Consider the following 16,821-nt stretch of genomic DNA (forward strand, 5'->3'; position numbering starts at 1 on the left):
AGTTTTGATTATTTTCAACACAGTTTTCTTTTGGTATGATAATTTAACTTTCTAGAATCAGAGCTGACAGCACTAGTTCTCTCTCTTTGATGAAACTAGAGACTCCTAAACAAATAGATATTCAAATTGCTGATGGTTAAAATGTTATTTTCCGCAAAGAAAAAAAAAACATATAACGTTAGCGTGCTGTAAGTGAAACATTTCAATGTTTGATCAATTCGATTTTCAACCGCAAATAAGAAAACTATTTATAAGCTCATTGTAGGTAAACGATATGCACATGTGTACTAACTACAAACACATAAGAGCTTAACTGTAATTTAAATTTATAGAAAGGTTTAAATATTAGTGATTGGAACTAAATTTTATCAACGATTTCTAGTTCAAAACTTGAATTATGACTTGTTGTTCCAATGTCTACATCGTATTAGTGGTGGTCGTGGTTTCGCCTCTTCCACTCTCTCTCGGTTTCTCAATTCTTCTTCAAAAATTGCTCTCCCGTTTTAGCTTGGTTCTTGGTTATTTAATTATAAGTCTGTTATTTGATTAAATAACTTTGTAGCGGTAAAATAAAATTAAAAATTGGGAAAAATAAAAATGAAAAGCTATTTAATCACTATACGTATAAGTAACCACTAATCAAACCAATTTACAAAAATCAACCAAAAAGTGGTGGCATCTTATTTCAGCGTCGTTCTCTTACTTTTGTTGTGCCACTCTCAGGCTAATAGCAGGCGACAGTCCTGATATGTCATCACATACCATCACCAAGTGGACATGTTCCACAACGTCAGCAGTTTTGGTAACCTCATTCACACCACTTTTTTCCTCAACTTCCTTTTCTTATTCAACTATGAGTTTTTGTGTAAAGAAAAAGACTATAACCATTATCAACACTCCAAATTCCCTCAATCTTTGTCACAACTCCTAGAGGAGTCATCTTTGGTATCAACCATCTCATAATGTAGCTTTCGTAGAGACCGACCTAGGACAGAAAAAAATCTTCCACAAGCCTGAAGAGCTCTCAAAATTACTCGGAAAGGAAAGAAATCATCATTTCCATCAAACTTGATTTATTTCTTCAATGTTTAAATTGCATCTAAGAGTTTCTCTAGCGTAACCGAGTCATCTAAGAAAGCTTTCTTCAACTGAATGGTTTGATATTCTATTGATCGAATCTTGAAGCAACAGAGCATGGTTTTATTATGAAAGCTAGTATCTATGTATAAGAATTTTTTTTATTTTATACAAAGTGCATCATTTGTACCTTAATAGCATAATAGTTTCTCTTAGTTTTATTATTTAGTCGATAAACTTATTTATACAAACTGTATGACTTATCTACCAAATTCTTTACATATACATATTCATTATACATACATATATATTAAATTTCTTAATAACTACAAAATATATAGTTTATGCAATCTTGTAATCTCTAAAATCTTATAACATATGGTAATGATTAATAATGAGTTAGGCTGTGCTTACGGTTTAGAAAAATGTGATCAAGTCTAAGCATGATGTTGTACATGCCTCACGGAAACTAGCTATACAAAAAAATTCACTCTAATAGTTCAGCTATTTGCTTTGATATTTTTTTTGTCTATTTAACATGGAAACACAATTAAAACATTATGTCGGATCCACAAGTCAGGAGACGGAAATGCGATCCTTGTTAGAAGAGTGTGTGCAGTCGTCTTCCAACGGAGAGGTACCAGATTCTCCACCGACAACTTTGCACTATTGGCATCAAACATAAACAGGGCTGCAGAGTTTCTTGTATCTTCTTTTCTTTCTCTTTTGCCTCCCATGTCAGACGACTATGTTCATAAGGACATCATCACATGCGAATATTTTGAAGCTTGTGATTGCAGACATCATAGTACGCAATACTGCTCTTAACAGGAGTGTTGTGGCACACTACAAGAAAATTTAGTATTAATAGCATCGGGAAAATGCTATTGAACAATACAATAACAGTATTAGGTCACATGTATCATCGGCCACGATAATAGATCTGTCATTTAAGATAGCTTTTTTTTTGTTATGCTATTGTATTGTGATATATTATAGCGTTTATTGTATACAATTAAATATTTTTTAATAGCATGCATGTAATTTTCGTTATTATTTACGAGTCACTTAATACTGTCTGCGGCACTATATTTTGCTTCTTGCGCACACCAATTCTTGATGACGGTTCTATCACCACGTTAATGGCAAGAAACACCGGGACGAGTTCAACATTCCTAGACGCATAGCCCGCAAGTTACGGCTAATCTATGGTTTGTGCAATCAGTCAAGTTTGATATCCCTCTCTTACATTCCAAGACCGCTTCTGTTTCTTTTGCGTTACAACTCTGAGCAAGACTTGGAATACAGGGTACAGTTTCTGAGAGACCTAATGCTTTCACCATCAGTGTTCGTTCTACGTGTTTTGGAATGGTTAATATATTATTGGGTGGAAGATATAGGGTTTAACTGTGCATTCACTCATGGTTTAGAAAAATTAGCATCAACCCTAGGCATGTTATGAATGATGTTGTACATGGTTCACTAAACAATTGAAACCAGCTATATAAAGTTTTACCCAGTTCAATATTTGCTTTAGATTTTTGTATATTCATTATGGGAAACATTGAATTGACAACATATGTATATTAGTTAAGCATAATTTGGTTAGCAAACGTGTTGAACACGTAAATCCTGAGCGTCTTCTGTATGCAAGGAGGGCCTCCTGGATGTCAACTTTCTTTCTACTCAACACAGCGTCAACACGAGACTCAAACTCAAGAGAAAGTTCGAAACTACATAACTGGGCTTTATAAAAGCCCAATAGTGATAGTTGTGTCATGTGTGTTTCTTCTAAAACACGTAATGGCATGTAATGTTAATAACCATAAAGAGAAAGGGCCTTTCTATAACACTTACTAGAAGGCTGATGGTGAGCCACTGAGCCGGTAAAAAGGATTATTATTTAGTTTCAGACATTTGAATAAGAAAAAAACTAAAAACGTGCATACCTATCTAAGTGACAAAACCAACATGTGTCTTTAAGTACCGTGTCTGTGTCACTCTTCACTCTTCACAATTTCAAACACTCTTTTGTCTCCTGACAAAAAAAAAATGGCGGCAGCTTTACAAACGAACACACGGTTGAATCCGATCAATGTCGTCCCAGGCAGATCTCTCACCAATCCCTCTCGCGCGCCGTGTAGAGTAAGGTGCGCCGCCGCTTCACCGGGGAAAAAACGGTTTAACATCGCTCTACTTCCCGGCGACGGGATCGGTCCGGAAGTCATCTCCGTCGCCAAGAACGTGCTTCAACAAGCTGGATCTCTCGAAGGTGTAGTTATGAGCGTACGTGTTGTTGCTTAGACAGTAGCTAACTGAGTCTTTTTTGATGTATTGGATTACAGGACTGGAGTTTAATTTCCAGGAGATGCCTGTCGGTGGAGCAGCTTTGGATTTGGTCGGAGTGCCCTTGCCGGAGGAATCCTTTGCAGCTGCTAAACAATCTGATGCCATACTTCTTGGAGCTATCGGAGGGTGTGTGTGTCTTCTACTGAACTCTTGATTCAGAGATTTTATTCTCAGCTTTGAGTTATTTGGATGTATTCAGGTACAAATGGGACAATAATGAGAAACATCTGAGACCAGAGATGGCTCTGTTTTACCTTAGAAGAGATCTCAAAGTCTTTGCAAACCTCAGACCTGCTACTGTTTTGCCACAGGTATATATAATAAGCCTATCTTCGATTTGGTCAGCTTATATCACCTGGGACTATTTTGCTTGAATTATTTGTACTTTTTACTTATAAAAAATCAAAATTTGTACTTTTTACCAGCTAGTTGATGCTTCCACCTTGAAGAGAGAAGTGGCAGAAGGTGTTGATATGATGATTGTAAGGGAGCTTACTGGAGGTATCTACTTTGGAGAGCCAAGGGGCATTAAAACCGATGAAAATGGCGAAGAAGTCGGCTTTAATACAGAGTTCTACGCTGCTCATGAGGTGCTTACTAATACGACTACTCTTCACAATGTTCTCTCCATGACATTGGTTGTATAGTAATGTGTTTCTCATGTTTTTCAGATCGATAGAATTGCTCGTGTTGCATTCGAGACTGCTAGGAAACGGCGTGGCAAGCTGTGTTCTGTCGACAAAGCCAATGTGTTGGATGTACGTTTGATACTTGTGTTTGAATCTGTTGTGTGTGGGCATTTCTAGTGATGCTAATTTATTTTTTGGTCATATAGGCATCAATATTGTGGAGGAGAAGAGTAACAGCGTTAGCCTCTGAGTATCCAGACGTTGAACTAACACATATGTATGTCGACAATGCTGCAATGCAGCTTATTCGTGACCCCAAACAGGTGATCTTCTCGTCCATTGGTTAAAGTGGTAACTTAGTAGTAACTCAATGTGTTTTTTAATATTTTTTAAAAAACATTTGCAGTTTGACACAATAGTCACCAATAACATTTTTGGTGATATATTGTCTGATGAGGCTTCAATGATCACTGGAAGCATTGGGATGCTTCCATCTGCTAGTCTCGGTGTATCGGTAAAATAAAATTAAAATCTGAAAATCTTCCAAAGGTTCCTACGTACAACAATATCTTGATTGTTAATTAACTTGTGTTGGAATCAGGGACCTGGACTGTTTGAGCCTATACATGGTTCAGCACCAGATATAGCTGGCCAGGACAAGGCAAACCCATTGGCCACCATTCTCAGCGCTGCAATGCTTCTGAAATATGGACTTGGAGAAGAAAAGGCTGCAAAGAGGATCGAAGACGCGGTGTTGGATACTTTGAACAAAGGGTTTAGAACCGGTGACATCTACTCCCCTGGAAATGTATGTATGCTGATTTTCATTTTTTTATAAGTTAGTAAGCACAGTTATTAATATTTACTTAAAAGATCTTGTGTTTTTGATAATATGAAACAGAAACTGGTGGGATGCAAGGAGATGGGTGAGGAAGTGCTAAAATCAGTGGACTCCAAAGTTACAGCTACTGTTTAAGTTTTAATGATGATTGAAAGCAGATGAAAAAGTGGTAACCCTTTGGTTTCACGGTTACTTATATGCTAATCCATGTATTAGAAACGTAATATGCAAGCTTCTTGATAATAAATTTGGGATCAATTCTGTATTCTAAAGAACAGATTCTTCTCCAAAATGAATGTTTTTCTTTTTAATATATTTTGGCACATTAGTCATGCTAATGTATATATAGCATTTCAAATTTCAAATGCATATTTGGCGGCAGAGATAATAGGACTACACATTGATCTGTTTTAAAAAAAAACTACACATTGATCTGGTCTGATGTTTACTAATCAATTGACTTTATTATGCTTATACAAACAATTGACGACATGTTTTGTAAACAGAAGAAGCTCGACATTTCTTTCAATACTAAAAGGGTTTTGAGTCGAACCTCAGAATCTTTGTAAACCTGAAACCACAAAATATAATATTAGTTTTGTCTTGATAGTTATTCGAACCAAAGACTTCTAATAAAATAGTCATGATCGTTTTCGGTTGACCTAACGAACTCTCATCAAGAATTAAAAGACCAAGATTCGGAGGTAAAAAGCTCGACGTTTTACAACTATATCATTTCACACCCTTTTTTTTTTGTAGAAGAGTATCATACTTGTTGAGTGGAATCAAACATGTAATATTCATGTTGCAATCTGGATCACGAGATAATTGCGAGACCTAGATGTCTAAAATAGTTGTCGACAAAAAAAAAAAAAAAATGTCTAAAATAGAATCCGATGAATCACTTTCTTCTGGTCAACTCATTTTCATTTAAGGGTCCTTCATTAAAACCATGTTCTAAAATAATGAATTATTTGGTTGAGCTCATACGATCATATGATTCGTGACGTTAGAAATAAATAGAACAAAGTGCAAAACATTACACTATAATTGTTTCTTGGCTATTTTTCTTAATAAATGAGTTATTTTCCTTACAAAATCGATTACGTCAATTCAGATACAACTAGATGGGTGCTGCATTGAGTTAACCAGAATAGTCATATCTACATAGACGTATTCCATGAGGGAGTTGTATAATGTATTGATGGTTGATGAGGAGTCAACCTCATGACAAGTCTCGTCTTTGCCGCACATACGATTATGAAGGTATGGTTAATATCTCCACCGGCTTCTCTAAACCTCTCTATACCACACTTTGATATTCCTTGTATCACCCAAAGATCTAACTTACATCACCTCTCTCCCTCCCTCCTTCCATGCATTTAGTTTAGTCCCCCGACCAATGGCGGACCAACGTTAACATAAGAAGATGGGATGTCACAGACACTCCTTGAATCTGGATTAATACGTATTTGTATGGATAAACATTAAAATTTCACTAGTTCTGTTGGTAAAGTCCCCTTAGTGACATTCCTCAACCCAGCTTTGATTCCCACTATTGACACCTTTAGAAGTTTTTTCCTTTTACATTGATAGCTTCCTGGGTCTGCCACTGCGGCCAACTATGATATGTATTCTCCTCGCTTCACATTATACACAACAAAAGAGAGAGAATAAAAGGTATACATTAAACTAGGAATCTAACCCAAAAAGATATATGAAATTTGTACCGGAACTGAACCCGACATGAACCAAAATATTTCGGATATTCAAAATATCCGAATCATAATTATGTATTTAAACATAATAATTAATTTTAGATCTAATAGCCAAAAGATATTTTAAATACTTGAAATTGTCAAAAATATCTGAAATAACCAAAAATAACCAAAAGTAAATATTTAAGAATAGTAAAAAAAATACTTAAAACACTGAAATAGATAATAGTTCTCCACTTAAATATTCAACCGAACTAATTTCATATTAATTTTAGATATTTAGTCATACATTACTAAAATTATATGTATTAATTTTAGTTTTGAAATTTTGAAGATCTTAAAATACGGTTTGATTTTCAAACAAATTTTACATAATTTAAAAAGATAGCTAACTCCAAAAATGTTTGAACAAATCCGAACCAAAACTAATAGATATACAAATAAAATTAAAAATTTTAAACCTAAAAAGTCGAACTCTTAATAGAGTTTGATTGGATATCCAAATGTCCACCCCCACATTATACTTAAAAATATTAGCACAATAATTCACATTGTTTAACTACTCTTAGAATTATTAATCAACAACATCACATTCTCTTAGCTGGTCACGGCCATGAAGTTTATCTAACAACAATATAATCCTAAAATAACTAAGAACCTAATTATAAAAATATGGAAACAGTTATTTACAATAAAAATATATAAAAGAACAGTTAATAAAATAACTGTAAGCGATATAAAATAATTCTAAAACAACAATATACTTTATAAAAAAATATCTGGCGCAGAGCGCGGACAAACCATTAATTTTAAAATAGCATCCAACTAATCTATACTAAAAACATCCGTTTACTAAAAACTATGTGGTTACTCATTATTCATCATCTAAACATAATTTTCAAAGCATCCAAAAATAACTAACTGAAATGTATCTTTTTCTCTGCTATATAAGTACCAATAACCTCTTATTCATAATCACACAGAGAAAATTCCAAATACAAATAAATAAATAAATAGAAAATAATTGAGCTCCTAGTTGGAGTTTCTTTTATAAACTATTTATTTATTTAATTTATTTGGAACATAAAAATAACAAATTATTAATAATATGGGGATGTCCAAAAGTATCAAAGTTATCGTCTCTCTGGCTTTTGTGGTGTTCTTGGCTTTTGCAGCAACCAAGATAGAGGCTGCAAGAACCATAGACTATGCTGTCATTATTAAAGATCACGCTTTAGCTTGTGATAAACTAAACCCTAAGACCTGCAAGAAACAGGAAATGAGTCATTACCGCAAAGGATGCGAGCAGAGCGAACATTGCCGTACCTAGACCCAAAAAGTGAATCAACCAAGTAGAGCACCACTCTTGGTTAATTTTTAAAAATGACATCCCCATATTAATATCAGATGATTAATTTCATCCCGTTGTTATTTATTTTATATTCTCTGTGTCGGTATTATAATTGATTGTTGACCTATTATTTATGATCATATAAAAATAATATATGTTCTATTGTTCACTGTTAACAATTGTTTGAGCTAATTCCGTATTCTCGTCATGGAAGTGATTTTTTTTTACTATTGATTGCATTAAATTATTTATTGTCTTTATATTTTTGCAAAACCACCCTAACTAAAAATCACTTTTAATTATCAGCAGCCTATGTGTTCAAAAAGAAAAAAGAAAATTGTCACCATTCTATTTGCTAAAGATAATCTAGAAGTCATTCTCTACATCTTTTGTAGATGGGTTCTTTGGTAGCCCTTAACATATTACAAAACTGTTTCACATCTATGCTAGGTTTTTTCCCTACCACTTTCAGAAAAGAAGAAGATATTTTTTGATGAAAGCATTACAAGACAAAATGAAGTCAGCAGTTTTGTTTATGAGTCTTACCAAAAAAAGAAGCTTTGAGAGTGTTCTAATCGCTATTGTAATCATCATCATCCGTATCTTTATCTTCATAGTCTTTCACCACTCGTTCTATGAACTGTCTTCGAACTCCAGCCATCACAGCTTCCCTTGAGGAGTCATCGTCTCCGCTTTTACCATCGTTAAGAACTGGCTCTGACTGACACAAAACTAACGCTACACCTGTAAAAAAAAGCAAACATGTTCAGACACCATTCTCCTCAAACAAAAGGCAAAGAAGGTTTCAAAATTACTCTCTGGGGTGCACCTACGACCAACGCTCTTCAACCCCACATGTGTTCCTTTCACAGCCCCGTGACGGTACACCAGCAACGTAGGAAGATTACAAATTTACAATCAGGGTAGTTAGGAATACAATCAGTAGATATAATCTTAACAAACTTCGTAGCCAATTCGTCTAGACAACCCAACATCAAGCCACACTCCGCGAAACTATAAGATTCAAACAAACAAAAAATGAACAAAAGGTCAGTGTTACCAACCATGTAATAAGGACTATTTCAAAAACCATACCCATCTTTGTAGAGACGCACAACACTATTTGATTCATACCGATCCGAATAGTATCTGATTTTACAAGACGGTTAGAATCCGGTTTAGGCGCTTGGACTTACGAGCCGTCTAATATCAAGAGCCTCTAGTTGAATCAGAGTATCCCCACTTTGCTTTTTTCCTTGAGAGCATATATTAATGGAGAAGATCCAGAGATAATTAATCAAACAGTTTGAGTAATTTATATTGAGAGGGAGAATCTGATTAGGGTTTGTGCTCATCGGAAATTTCTAAAACGATCGGAGGCATGAGCTCGACGGAGAATCTGATAACCTCAATCCAGGGCTTATCCGCGAGCTCCGGTGACTTATCCGCACTCCACCGTATTCTCAAAGGAGCTGAGGAGACGCTCCGAGCCGATTCGGATCTTGAACTCTCTACTCTCGAAGAGCTCGACGCTTCCAAGCATTCTCTCGGCTACCTTTATCTCCTGTGAGTTTCACTCTACTCTGATTTGTTTGGGTACTATTAGAGATGAGAATGTAGTCATTTGATTTTGGTTTAGCGATAACCGGTTTGTACCGGATAGATGATAATCGTATATAATCACTTGTACTAAAATGCTACTCTTAGAGTTGATTTTGTAAACTCGTTGTATTGTTTGATTGTTCCAGCGATGTTCTCACGTGTGGTCCAATGTCGAATGAGAAAGCTTTAGATGTGGTTCTGTTGATTTCTCGGTTCATTTCTTCTTGCGATGCTGAGCAGATTCGTATAGCCAGCGACAAATGTAATCACTTGCACCTCTCTGTGTTATTAGGGCTGTTCGTTTGGTTGCCGCAGGTACCGGCGGCAGCGGCAGCGTCAACATTCTGCGTCGATTCTTGTTCATTTCGTTGACGCAGGAACCGGCGGCAGCGGCAGCGTCCGAACGCTGCGTCCTGCGGCTGACGCCGATAAAACCTGCGGTCGCGATATGATATGCGGCAGCGACAGCGTCTGCGAAACGAACAACAACTGTCCTCATTGACGCTGCCGCCGCCGCTGACGCCGAAACCTGCGGCAACCAAACGAACAGGACTATAATCTCTTGGGGAGATGATGATGAGTGTTATTGTTTTGGCCTTGTAGTTGTGTCTCTTTGTAAGAGATTCAAAGACAGAGTCTTGGAGCTCGAGGATCCCTTACGAGGAGTGGCGCCACTGTTGTCAGCTGTTCGTAAGGTTCAGGTTTCAAGCAAACGTTTGACTGCGTTGCATCCGGATTGTCTTCAGCTGTGTTTGCTGGCTAAGTGCTATAAAGCTGGGTTTTCGATTCTTAGTGATGATATCTTGGAGGTTGACCAGCCTAGGGATTTTTATCTCTATTGCTATTATGGGTATGCCAGTTTTCCCTCATTGCATTAGTCTATCCGTTAGATTAGATTCTCGTCCTTGATCCATATGTTAATATACAGAAGTAATTTTTCTTATGATATGTTGTTCACTAATGACAGGGGAATGATATGCATTGGACAGAAGAAATTCCAGAAAGCATTGGAGCTTCTTTACAATGTAAGGCATTCTATTTACCTCTTTCACATGTTTTTTTGCCATCATGGACTTAACTCGATCGAACTACTCCTTTTCAGGTTGTCACTGCTCCAATGCATAGTGTCAACGCCATAGCTCTTGAGGCGTACAAAAAGTACATTTTGGTCACTCTCATTCACTCTGGACAGGTAAGGCTGTGTTTATAGTTCTGTTTCTGTCGTGGGGGTGATCATGCATGAGTTTGATCCATTGGATGTTTTGAATAAATGTTGGTTTCACTAGGTGTATTCTATGTCGATTTTCTCTTCAAGCATTGGTTTATCTTTTGATGTTATTATTTGTAAAATATTGTATTATTTTTACTTGTGCAGTTTAGTGTCAGTCTCCCAAAGTGCGCTTCTACAGCAGCTCAGAGGCACCTCAAGACCTGGTCTTTAGTAAGTTTGAACCGTATATGTATCATTTGTCTATGCTATGATGACTTGTTTTCCCGTTTAATGATGGCTAGTCTCATTTTCAGTTCAATCCAATACTCTCAGCTGCTTTGTACCCTATACTAGCTAGATCTCTATATAGCTTATAATTTTAATCGTTCACCCTTTTGTCAGCCTTACACTGAAGTAGGCAATTGCTACAACGAAGGGAAGATCAGTGAGCTACAGGCAGTGGTTGTGGCCCACAGCTCAGATTTTGAAAAGGTAAATCTACCCTACACACTCACTTCTCTAATGATATTAATCGTCCTAGTTTCTGTACTGATATTAATAGTCTTCATTCAACCTATTTTTCAGGACAATAACCTTGGATTAGTTAAGCAAGCTGTGTCATCCCTTTACAAGCGGAACATTCTGAGATTGACTCAGAAGTACTTGACCTTGTCGCTTCAAGATATAGCCAACATGGTCCAACTTGCTAATGCTAAGGAGGCTGAAATGCATGTGCTTCAGATGGTACTGTATTCTCTGTGTCCCACACTTGATTTTTTGAAGCTTGTTATACAACTATCTGTGACATTTATCATGTTTTCTTACCAAACATGCAGATCCAGGATGGTCAGATACATGCTCTTATCAATCAGAAAGATGGAATGGTCAGATTTTTGGAGGACCCTGAGCAGTACAAAACCAGTGAGATGATAGAGGTCATGGACTCTGTCATCCAAAGGTATGTCTATGAACCAAATACTTTGCTGTCACGAAACCAAATTGATAGATAATTGAATTATTTAGTCGGAGTATTAGAATCGAAACAAGCTCTGTGTTTATATGATTTTCAGGACTATTGGGCTGTCGAAGAATCTCATAGCCATGGATGAGAGCTTGTCATGTGATCCTTTATACTTGGGAAAGGTACCTTAATCCCATGTTTCATAGACTGCTCTGTCCTAGAACCTGAGTTTCCTCAGACTAATCCGTAGACAAACTTTTTATCAGGTCGGAAGGGAAAGGCAAAGGTATGACTTTGGAGAGGATTTTGATACTGTCCCTCAAAAGTTCTCCATGTAAACAGCAAAAGACCTCAAGCAACAAAACTCGGCTCAAAACTCTTTTTTTTTTTGTTGGGTATGAAGTTTCATATTTTTCTCACAAAAATCGTTTTGGACCCGAAGATCAACGAACGTAATGAGCAATCCTTATTTATTTATTAAGCTATAAACTGCGTGCCATTTATTATGTTTCTAATCGAATGTCTCCCCGTTGTGTATCGATTGGGCTAATTTGAGGCCCATAGCCCAAAAGTTAAAAGGCCTTCCCGTCTCATCAAGCGCCACATAGATATTTATTTTCTTAAAATCAGTTTTCGTACGACTCGTCTTCTCCATTTCGTTTTCACCCTTTCCCTCTCTTATCCTCGATAATAATTTAAAAAAAACATCTGAGAATCGCCGCCGGAGAATTCTTCCGCCTGAAAACAATCGGAATCTCCAGAATCTCTAATTCCGATGGAAGGCGTCACCACATGTTTCCACACCAAATGCGTCTCTCTTCCAGCTCGTCCCATCCCACTTTCTCGGTGGAGGAACCGTAATCTAGTCTCTTCAATCCCACGGAGGTCTTTGTGCGTTTCAGCTTCGAGCTCGGATACTTTACTCGCCGCCCGCTCTCCAAAGGAAGAAGATACGCACAGCAAAGTGTCAAGCAAAGGAGATGACTCAGAGGATTTGAAGCTTTGGATGGATAAGAAAGGTTTGCCACCGTGCAAGGTTTTGCTCAAGGAGAGACCCGCTCATGATCAGAACCATAAACCTATACATTACGTTGCTGCTAGTGAAGATCTTCAGGTGTTTTGACTTTTATCTAGTCCTTATCGTCGTTTTATACACTTCTGATTGTCGTTTTGTGATTTACAGAAGGGTGACGTGGCGTTTTCAGTTCCAAACTCTTTAGTGGTCACACTCGAAAGAGTCTTGGGAAACGAGACTATTGGTAATGAGCCTTTATCTGATTTTTGAAGCTTATTTGTAACCTTTTAAACTCTGTTTTTTTTTTAATCGTACAGCTGAACTGTTGACGACGAACAAGTTGTCTGAACTGGCGTGCCTAGCTTTATATTTGATGTATGAGAAGAAACAAGGGAAGAAGTCAGTTTGGTATCCTTATATAAGAGAGCTTGATCGTCAAAGAGGACGAGGTCAACTAGATGTGGAGTCTCCGTTGCTGTGGTCAGAGGCTGAGTTGGAATACTTAACTGGTAGCCCGACGAAGGTATTGCACTTAGTATGAACTAGTCTGGTGGGTTTCTCAGTGTTGATCTTCTTTAACATGTGGTCCAGGCAGAAGTTCTTGAGAGGGCTGAGGGGATTAAAAGAGAATACTCGGAGCTTGACACTGTCTGGTTCATGGCTGGATCTTTGTTTCAGGTGTTTTGGCTACTACCTAAACTTCAGCTTTCTTGTTTTTTCTAATGGAATGTTAAGAACGGTGTACTTACATCAAGTGATTTGTGTTGTTTTGCAGCAATACCCTTTTGACATACCAACCGAAGCTTTTTCATTTGAGATTTTCAAACAGGCGTTTGTTGCCATTCAGTCCTGTGTGGTGCATTTACAAGTAATATTTATTTCTACTTGTATTTTCCCTTCACAATGCTAATAATATGGTCTTGCTTCTATAGCTGACTTATTCCTGAACTCAGAATGTTAGTTTGGCTCGTCGGTTTGCTTTGGTTCCACTTGGCCCTCCCTTGTTGGCCTACTGTTCCAACTGCAAGGCAATGCTTACCGCTGTTGACGGTGCTGTTGAACTCGTGGTAGATAGGGCATATAAGGCTGGGGATCCTATAGTTGCCTGGTGCGTCTATGACCCATATTGCTTTCGGCTGCTAGCTTTCGCTTTCTGATTTGATCTTTTTTACTTTTGTGTCTCGTCCTTTATTTCAAAGGTGTGGGCCGCAACCCAATGCGAAGTTGCTTCTGAACTATGGATTCGTTGATGAAGATAACCCTTACGATAGAATAATCGTTGAGGTAATTATGAAACTTTGGTGCCTTTACTGCCTTACTGATCTGTGTAGTTTTTCATTTGATTTTCTAAGTGCTTACACATCTTATGTGATTTTCAGGCAGCGCTGAGCACTGATGATCCTCAATACCAGGACAAGAGATTGGTTGCTCAAAGGAATGGAAAATTATCCCAACAAGTTTTTCAGGTGTGAACATGTGACTCTCCCGTTTTAAAAAGGCTACTTTGTGATGTCTTTACCTGATTTTTTTTTTGGTTCCGCATCCGCCTCAGGTTCGTGTGGAAAAAGAAAGATAAGCTGTTCAAGACATGCTTCCCTACCTGCGATTGGGTTACATGTCTGATCCTGCGGAAATGCAATCAGTTATTTCGTCTCAAGGTCCAGTTTGTTCAGTAAGTACAGGATGAGTAACCCGGCAAGACCGTTTTGTTTTAAGTAGTGTTTTGATATTTTCTTGTGAGGTCTCTGATGTCATTTCATGTACTTGTAAATGTTTAACTCTCAAGTCTGTTTTGTAGATGAGCCCTTGCATGGAAAGAGCAGTACTAGATCAGCTTGCTGATTACTTCATGACACGCTTGTCTGGCTACCCTACTACCCTGAAAGAAGATGATGCATTGGTATATCTTCAGACTTTGCAATTGCAACATATTAAACTACTTTTCTTTTTGGGGTTACCTGCATGATATTAAATAGAATTTGTGCTCAATAGTTGGCAGATCCTAGTTTGAATCCTAGGAAGCGTGTTGCCACACGGCTTGTCCGATTGGAGAAGAAAATGCTAGCTGCATGCCTTGTGGCAACAGTTGATTTTTTAAATGAGTTGCCAGATACAACCATCTCTCCATGTCCAGCACTCTACGCTCCCTCCTTGAAATAAGAAGACACTTGTCTGTTTTTATCTTTCTCAGATAGAGTTTGACCAAGTACTTTTTTCATTTTTGTAATTGATACATTGGTTTATATGACAAAATGATTAGAAATATTTTACAATTTGGTGTATATATAAGAGCATGTGCATCAGTGAACCCCATGAAAGGGGTTCACAAAGTATTTTTTTATTATTCTTTTTTATTGTTTGATCTTTGTTTTTTTTTTTTTTTAAATTAATTAATCGGACCAATTGCGGACCGCCACGTGTCGTGGGGTCCGCGCTACAGTGATGAACCAGGTTCATTGGGAAGAGCTTGGGAGAGACAGGTTCATTACTATTCATTATTATAATATTTTTTTTTTTTTGGAATCTGTGTGAACCCCCCCATAAGTTCACTGATGGGGGTGTTCTAATGGTTTATGCGTCTATATATGCAATTTACCGTTCCAATGATCCCTTCTCTCTTGGTACCAAATAGAAATAAGGTTATTTTGGGTTGCTTAGACCATCTCCATCGGAGTGTCTTAAAGGGGGGTTCCAAAGAAAAGGAAAACAAAAATAAATGAAAAAATATGAAAATCCCCAGAACCGGTACTTATTTTGGGAGTTTTAGAATCGTTAAGGACCCTTACGTGTCAAGTTGTTATTCCACCTCTTTTTTGTGTCTCTCTCTCCTCTCCTTCTTCGGTGAAATCAAGCGTCCATCTTCTCCATGATTCTGATGTGGTGAGGATCCGGAGCAAGCTCCGAGCGGTCTCGACGAAGCACAAGACTAAGCCCAAAGACGGAGATGGTGGTGAGGATCCGCAGCAATCGAAGCTCCGAGCTGGGTTGGACTCTGCGATTGTGAGGGAGAAGCCAAACATTAAGTGGACTGATGTCGCCGCAGTTCTTCACCGGTGAGTAGTGAGTGTTGTGGATATGAAAAGAGATCTTCTTTTATGTCTTTCACTGGTTTGGTTGATGAATCTATATGGGCTTTGTTTGTTTGGTAGGAAAGAGACGGCCTTGGCGAGCTTTCTTGGCTAAGGCTGTTGCTACTGAAGCTGACTCTACGTTTTTTCAGGTAACTACGACGATAAAACTACTTAAGATGACTGACTTGGGGGTGTTTTGAGATTGGTTTGCTGCAATGGTTTCATGTTTAGCTTTACTCTTGTATTTTGCTATCTCCATGTGTAGATTAGCGTCGACGCCTAAGACGTTACGATGAACTATAGAATCTGATCTGATCGAGTTAGCTGTTGTGTGTAGAAGGTACTGGCTAATGTATAGTGTATGTTTCTGTGTGTTGGAACAGGGAAAGTGATTCTAGAGTCAGCGATCTTGACAACGGTTGTGGTCCTTTCCCTCACCGTGTACACCTTTTGGCTGCTAAGAGAGGATATGACTTCAACTGCCTCGGACACAGGTTCTGCCTCATTTGTTTTTTCTTTTAAATAAAAGGGCGGGGGATTACGGGTGGGAAATTGGTGATTGACATAAACACCATCTTAGTCTTATGGCAATGTCAGAAATTGGTGATTTGTGTTTGTATATTATATGAGTTCTGTAACTCGTGATAGGTTAACGGTACAGCGGAGAGGCCAAGGATGTGCGTGTTTCGCTCGAACAAGCATCTTTATGTGCAAGTGATCGATGACACCAAGATGCACACTTTAGCTTCTGCTTCCACCAAGAAGAAACCTATCTCTGAGGAGTTTGAATACACTTCTGGACCTACCATTGTAAGTTCTTCTTCATATGAATCAATTTGATAGAGAGATGAATCTTAATGTTGAGTTTTTATGACACAGATGTATGTATCCGAACCTTAATCAATTTAAAAAAAAAAAATTAAGAACCTCAATGAGGTTCTCCCATTGGAGGATGAAAAATTAAATTAGACTAACAAAGGTTCTAAACCTTTCAAAT

At 37.7% G+C, this 16,821-nt stretch overlaps 3 protein-coding genes and 1 long non-coding RNA gene across 4 annotated transcripts; 3 read left to right on the forward strand and 1 right to left on the reverse strand.

Moving 5' to 3' along the window:
* The first annotated feature begins 3,084 nt into the window (after positions 1-3,084).
* On the forward strand, positions 3,085-5,209 carry LOC106367226 (3-isopropylmalate dehydrogenase 1, chloroplastic). Its single transcript, XM_013806954.2, has 9 exons — positions 3,085-3,349; positions 3,423-3,552; positions 3,626-3,737; positions 3,852-4,016; positions 4,098-4,184; positions 4,262-4,378; positions 4,462-4,569; positions 4,657-4,863; positions 4,957-5,209. Exons 1-9 carry the CDS (start codon positions 3,130-3,132, stop codon positions 5,029-5,031), a joined length of 1,221 nt encoding a protein of 406 aa, XP_013662408.1. The 5' UTR covers positions 3,085-3,129; the 3' UTR covers positions 5,032-5,209.
* A 2,460-nt stretch (positions 5,210-7,669) lies between these two features.
* LOC125581981 lies at positions 7,670-9,015 on the reverse strand. Its single transcript, XR_007319808.1, has 2 exons — positions 8,781-9,015; positions 7,670-8,709 (listed from the first exon to the last, which is right to left on the reverse strand). It is a non-coding gene; the product is annotated as an uncharacterized LOC125581981 (long non-coding RNA).
* A 193-nt stretch (positions 9,016-9,208) lies between these two features.
* LOC106367225 (COP9 signalosome complex subunit 3) lies at positions 9,209-12,223 on the forward strand. Its single transcript, XM_013806953.3, has 11 exons — positions 9,209-9,531; positions 9,714-9,829; positions 10,171-10,417; positions 10,535-10,592; positions 10,670-10,759; positions 10,943-11,008; positions 11,180-11,269; positions 11,363-11,521; positions 11,614-11,735; positions 11,848-11,920; positions 12,005-12,223. The coding sequence occupies exons 1-11, from the start codon at positions 9,347-9,349 to the stop codon at positions 12,074-12,076; spliced, it is 1,278 nt and encodes a 425-aa protein (XP_013662407.1). The 5' UTR covers positions 9,209-9,346; the 3' UTR covers positions 12,077-12,223.
* A 73-nt stretch (positions 12,224-12,296) lies between these two features.
* On the forward strand, positions 12,297-15,035 carry LOC106364626 (ribulose-1,5 bisphosphate carboxylase/oxygenase large subunit N-methyltransferase, chloroplastic-like). The gene is made up of 11 exons (XM_048748310.1): positions 12,297-12,852; positions 12,922-12,997; positions 13,071-13,276; positions 13,345-13,431; positions 13,529-13,621; positions 13,707-13,861; positions 13,953-14,037; positions 14,133-14,219; positions 14,306-14,425; positions 14,552-14,653; positions 14,746-15,035. The coding sequence occupies exons 1-9, from the start codon at positions 12,514-12,516 to the stop codon at positions 14,327-14,329; spliced, it is 1,152 nt and encodes a 383-aa protein (XP_048604267.1). The 5' UTR covers positions 12,297-12,513; the 3' UTR covers positions 14,330-14,425; positions 14,552-14,653; positions 14,746-15,035.
* The last annotated feature ends 1,786 nt before the right edge of the window (positions 15,036-16,821 follow it).

Source organism: Brassica napus, chromosome A2 (assembly GCF_020379485.1).
Source record: "Brassica napus cultivar Da-Ae chromosome A2, Da-Ae, whole genome shotgun sequence".
NCBI lineage: Eukaryota > Viridiplantae > Streptophyta > Magnoliopsida > Brassicales > Brassicaceae > Brassica > Brassica napus.

Bases quoted from the DNA above. Each gene is read 5' to 3' on its own strand.
- LOC106367226 (XM_013806954.2), top strand. From the start codon at position 3,130: ATGGCGGCAGCTTTACAAACGAACACACGGTTGAATCCGATCAATGTC. The intron at 3,738-3,851 runs GTATATATAATA...ACTTTTTACCAG, and splicing joins CTGCTACTGTTTTGCCACAG to CTAGTTGATGCTTCCACCTT. The intron at 4,864-4,956 runs GTATGTATGCTG...AATATGAAACAG, and splicing joins ACATCTACTCCCCTGGAAAT to AAACTGGTGGGATGCAAGGA.
- LOC106367225 (XM_013806953.3), top strand. From the start codon at position 9,347: ATGAGCTCGACGGAGAATCTGATAACCTCAATCCAGGGCTTATCCGCG. The intron at 10,418-10,534 runs GTATGCCAGTTT...CACTAATGACAG, and splicing joins TATCTCTATTGCTATTATGG to GGGAATGATATGCATTGGAC. The intron at 10,760-10,942 runs GTAAGGCTGTGT...TTACTTGTGCAG, and splicing joins CTCTCATTCACTCTGGACAG to TTTAGTGTCAGTCTCCCAAA.
- LOC106364626 (XM_048748310.1), top strand. From the start codon at position 12,514: ATGGAAGGCGTCACCACATGTTTCCACACCAAATGCGTCTCTCTTCCA. The intron at 13,862-13,952 runs GTGCGTCTATGA...TTTATTTCAAAG, and splicing joins GGGGATCCTATAGTTGCCTG to GTGTGGGCCGCAACCCAATG. The intron at 14,038-14,132 runs GTAATTATGAAA...TGTGATTTTCAG, and splicing joins ACGATAGAATAATCGTTGAG to GCAGCGCTGAGCACTGATGA.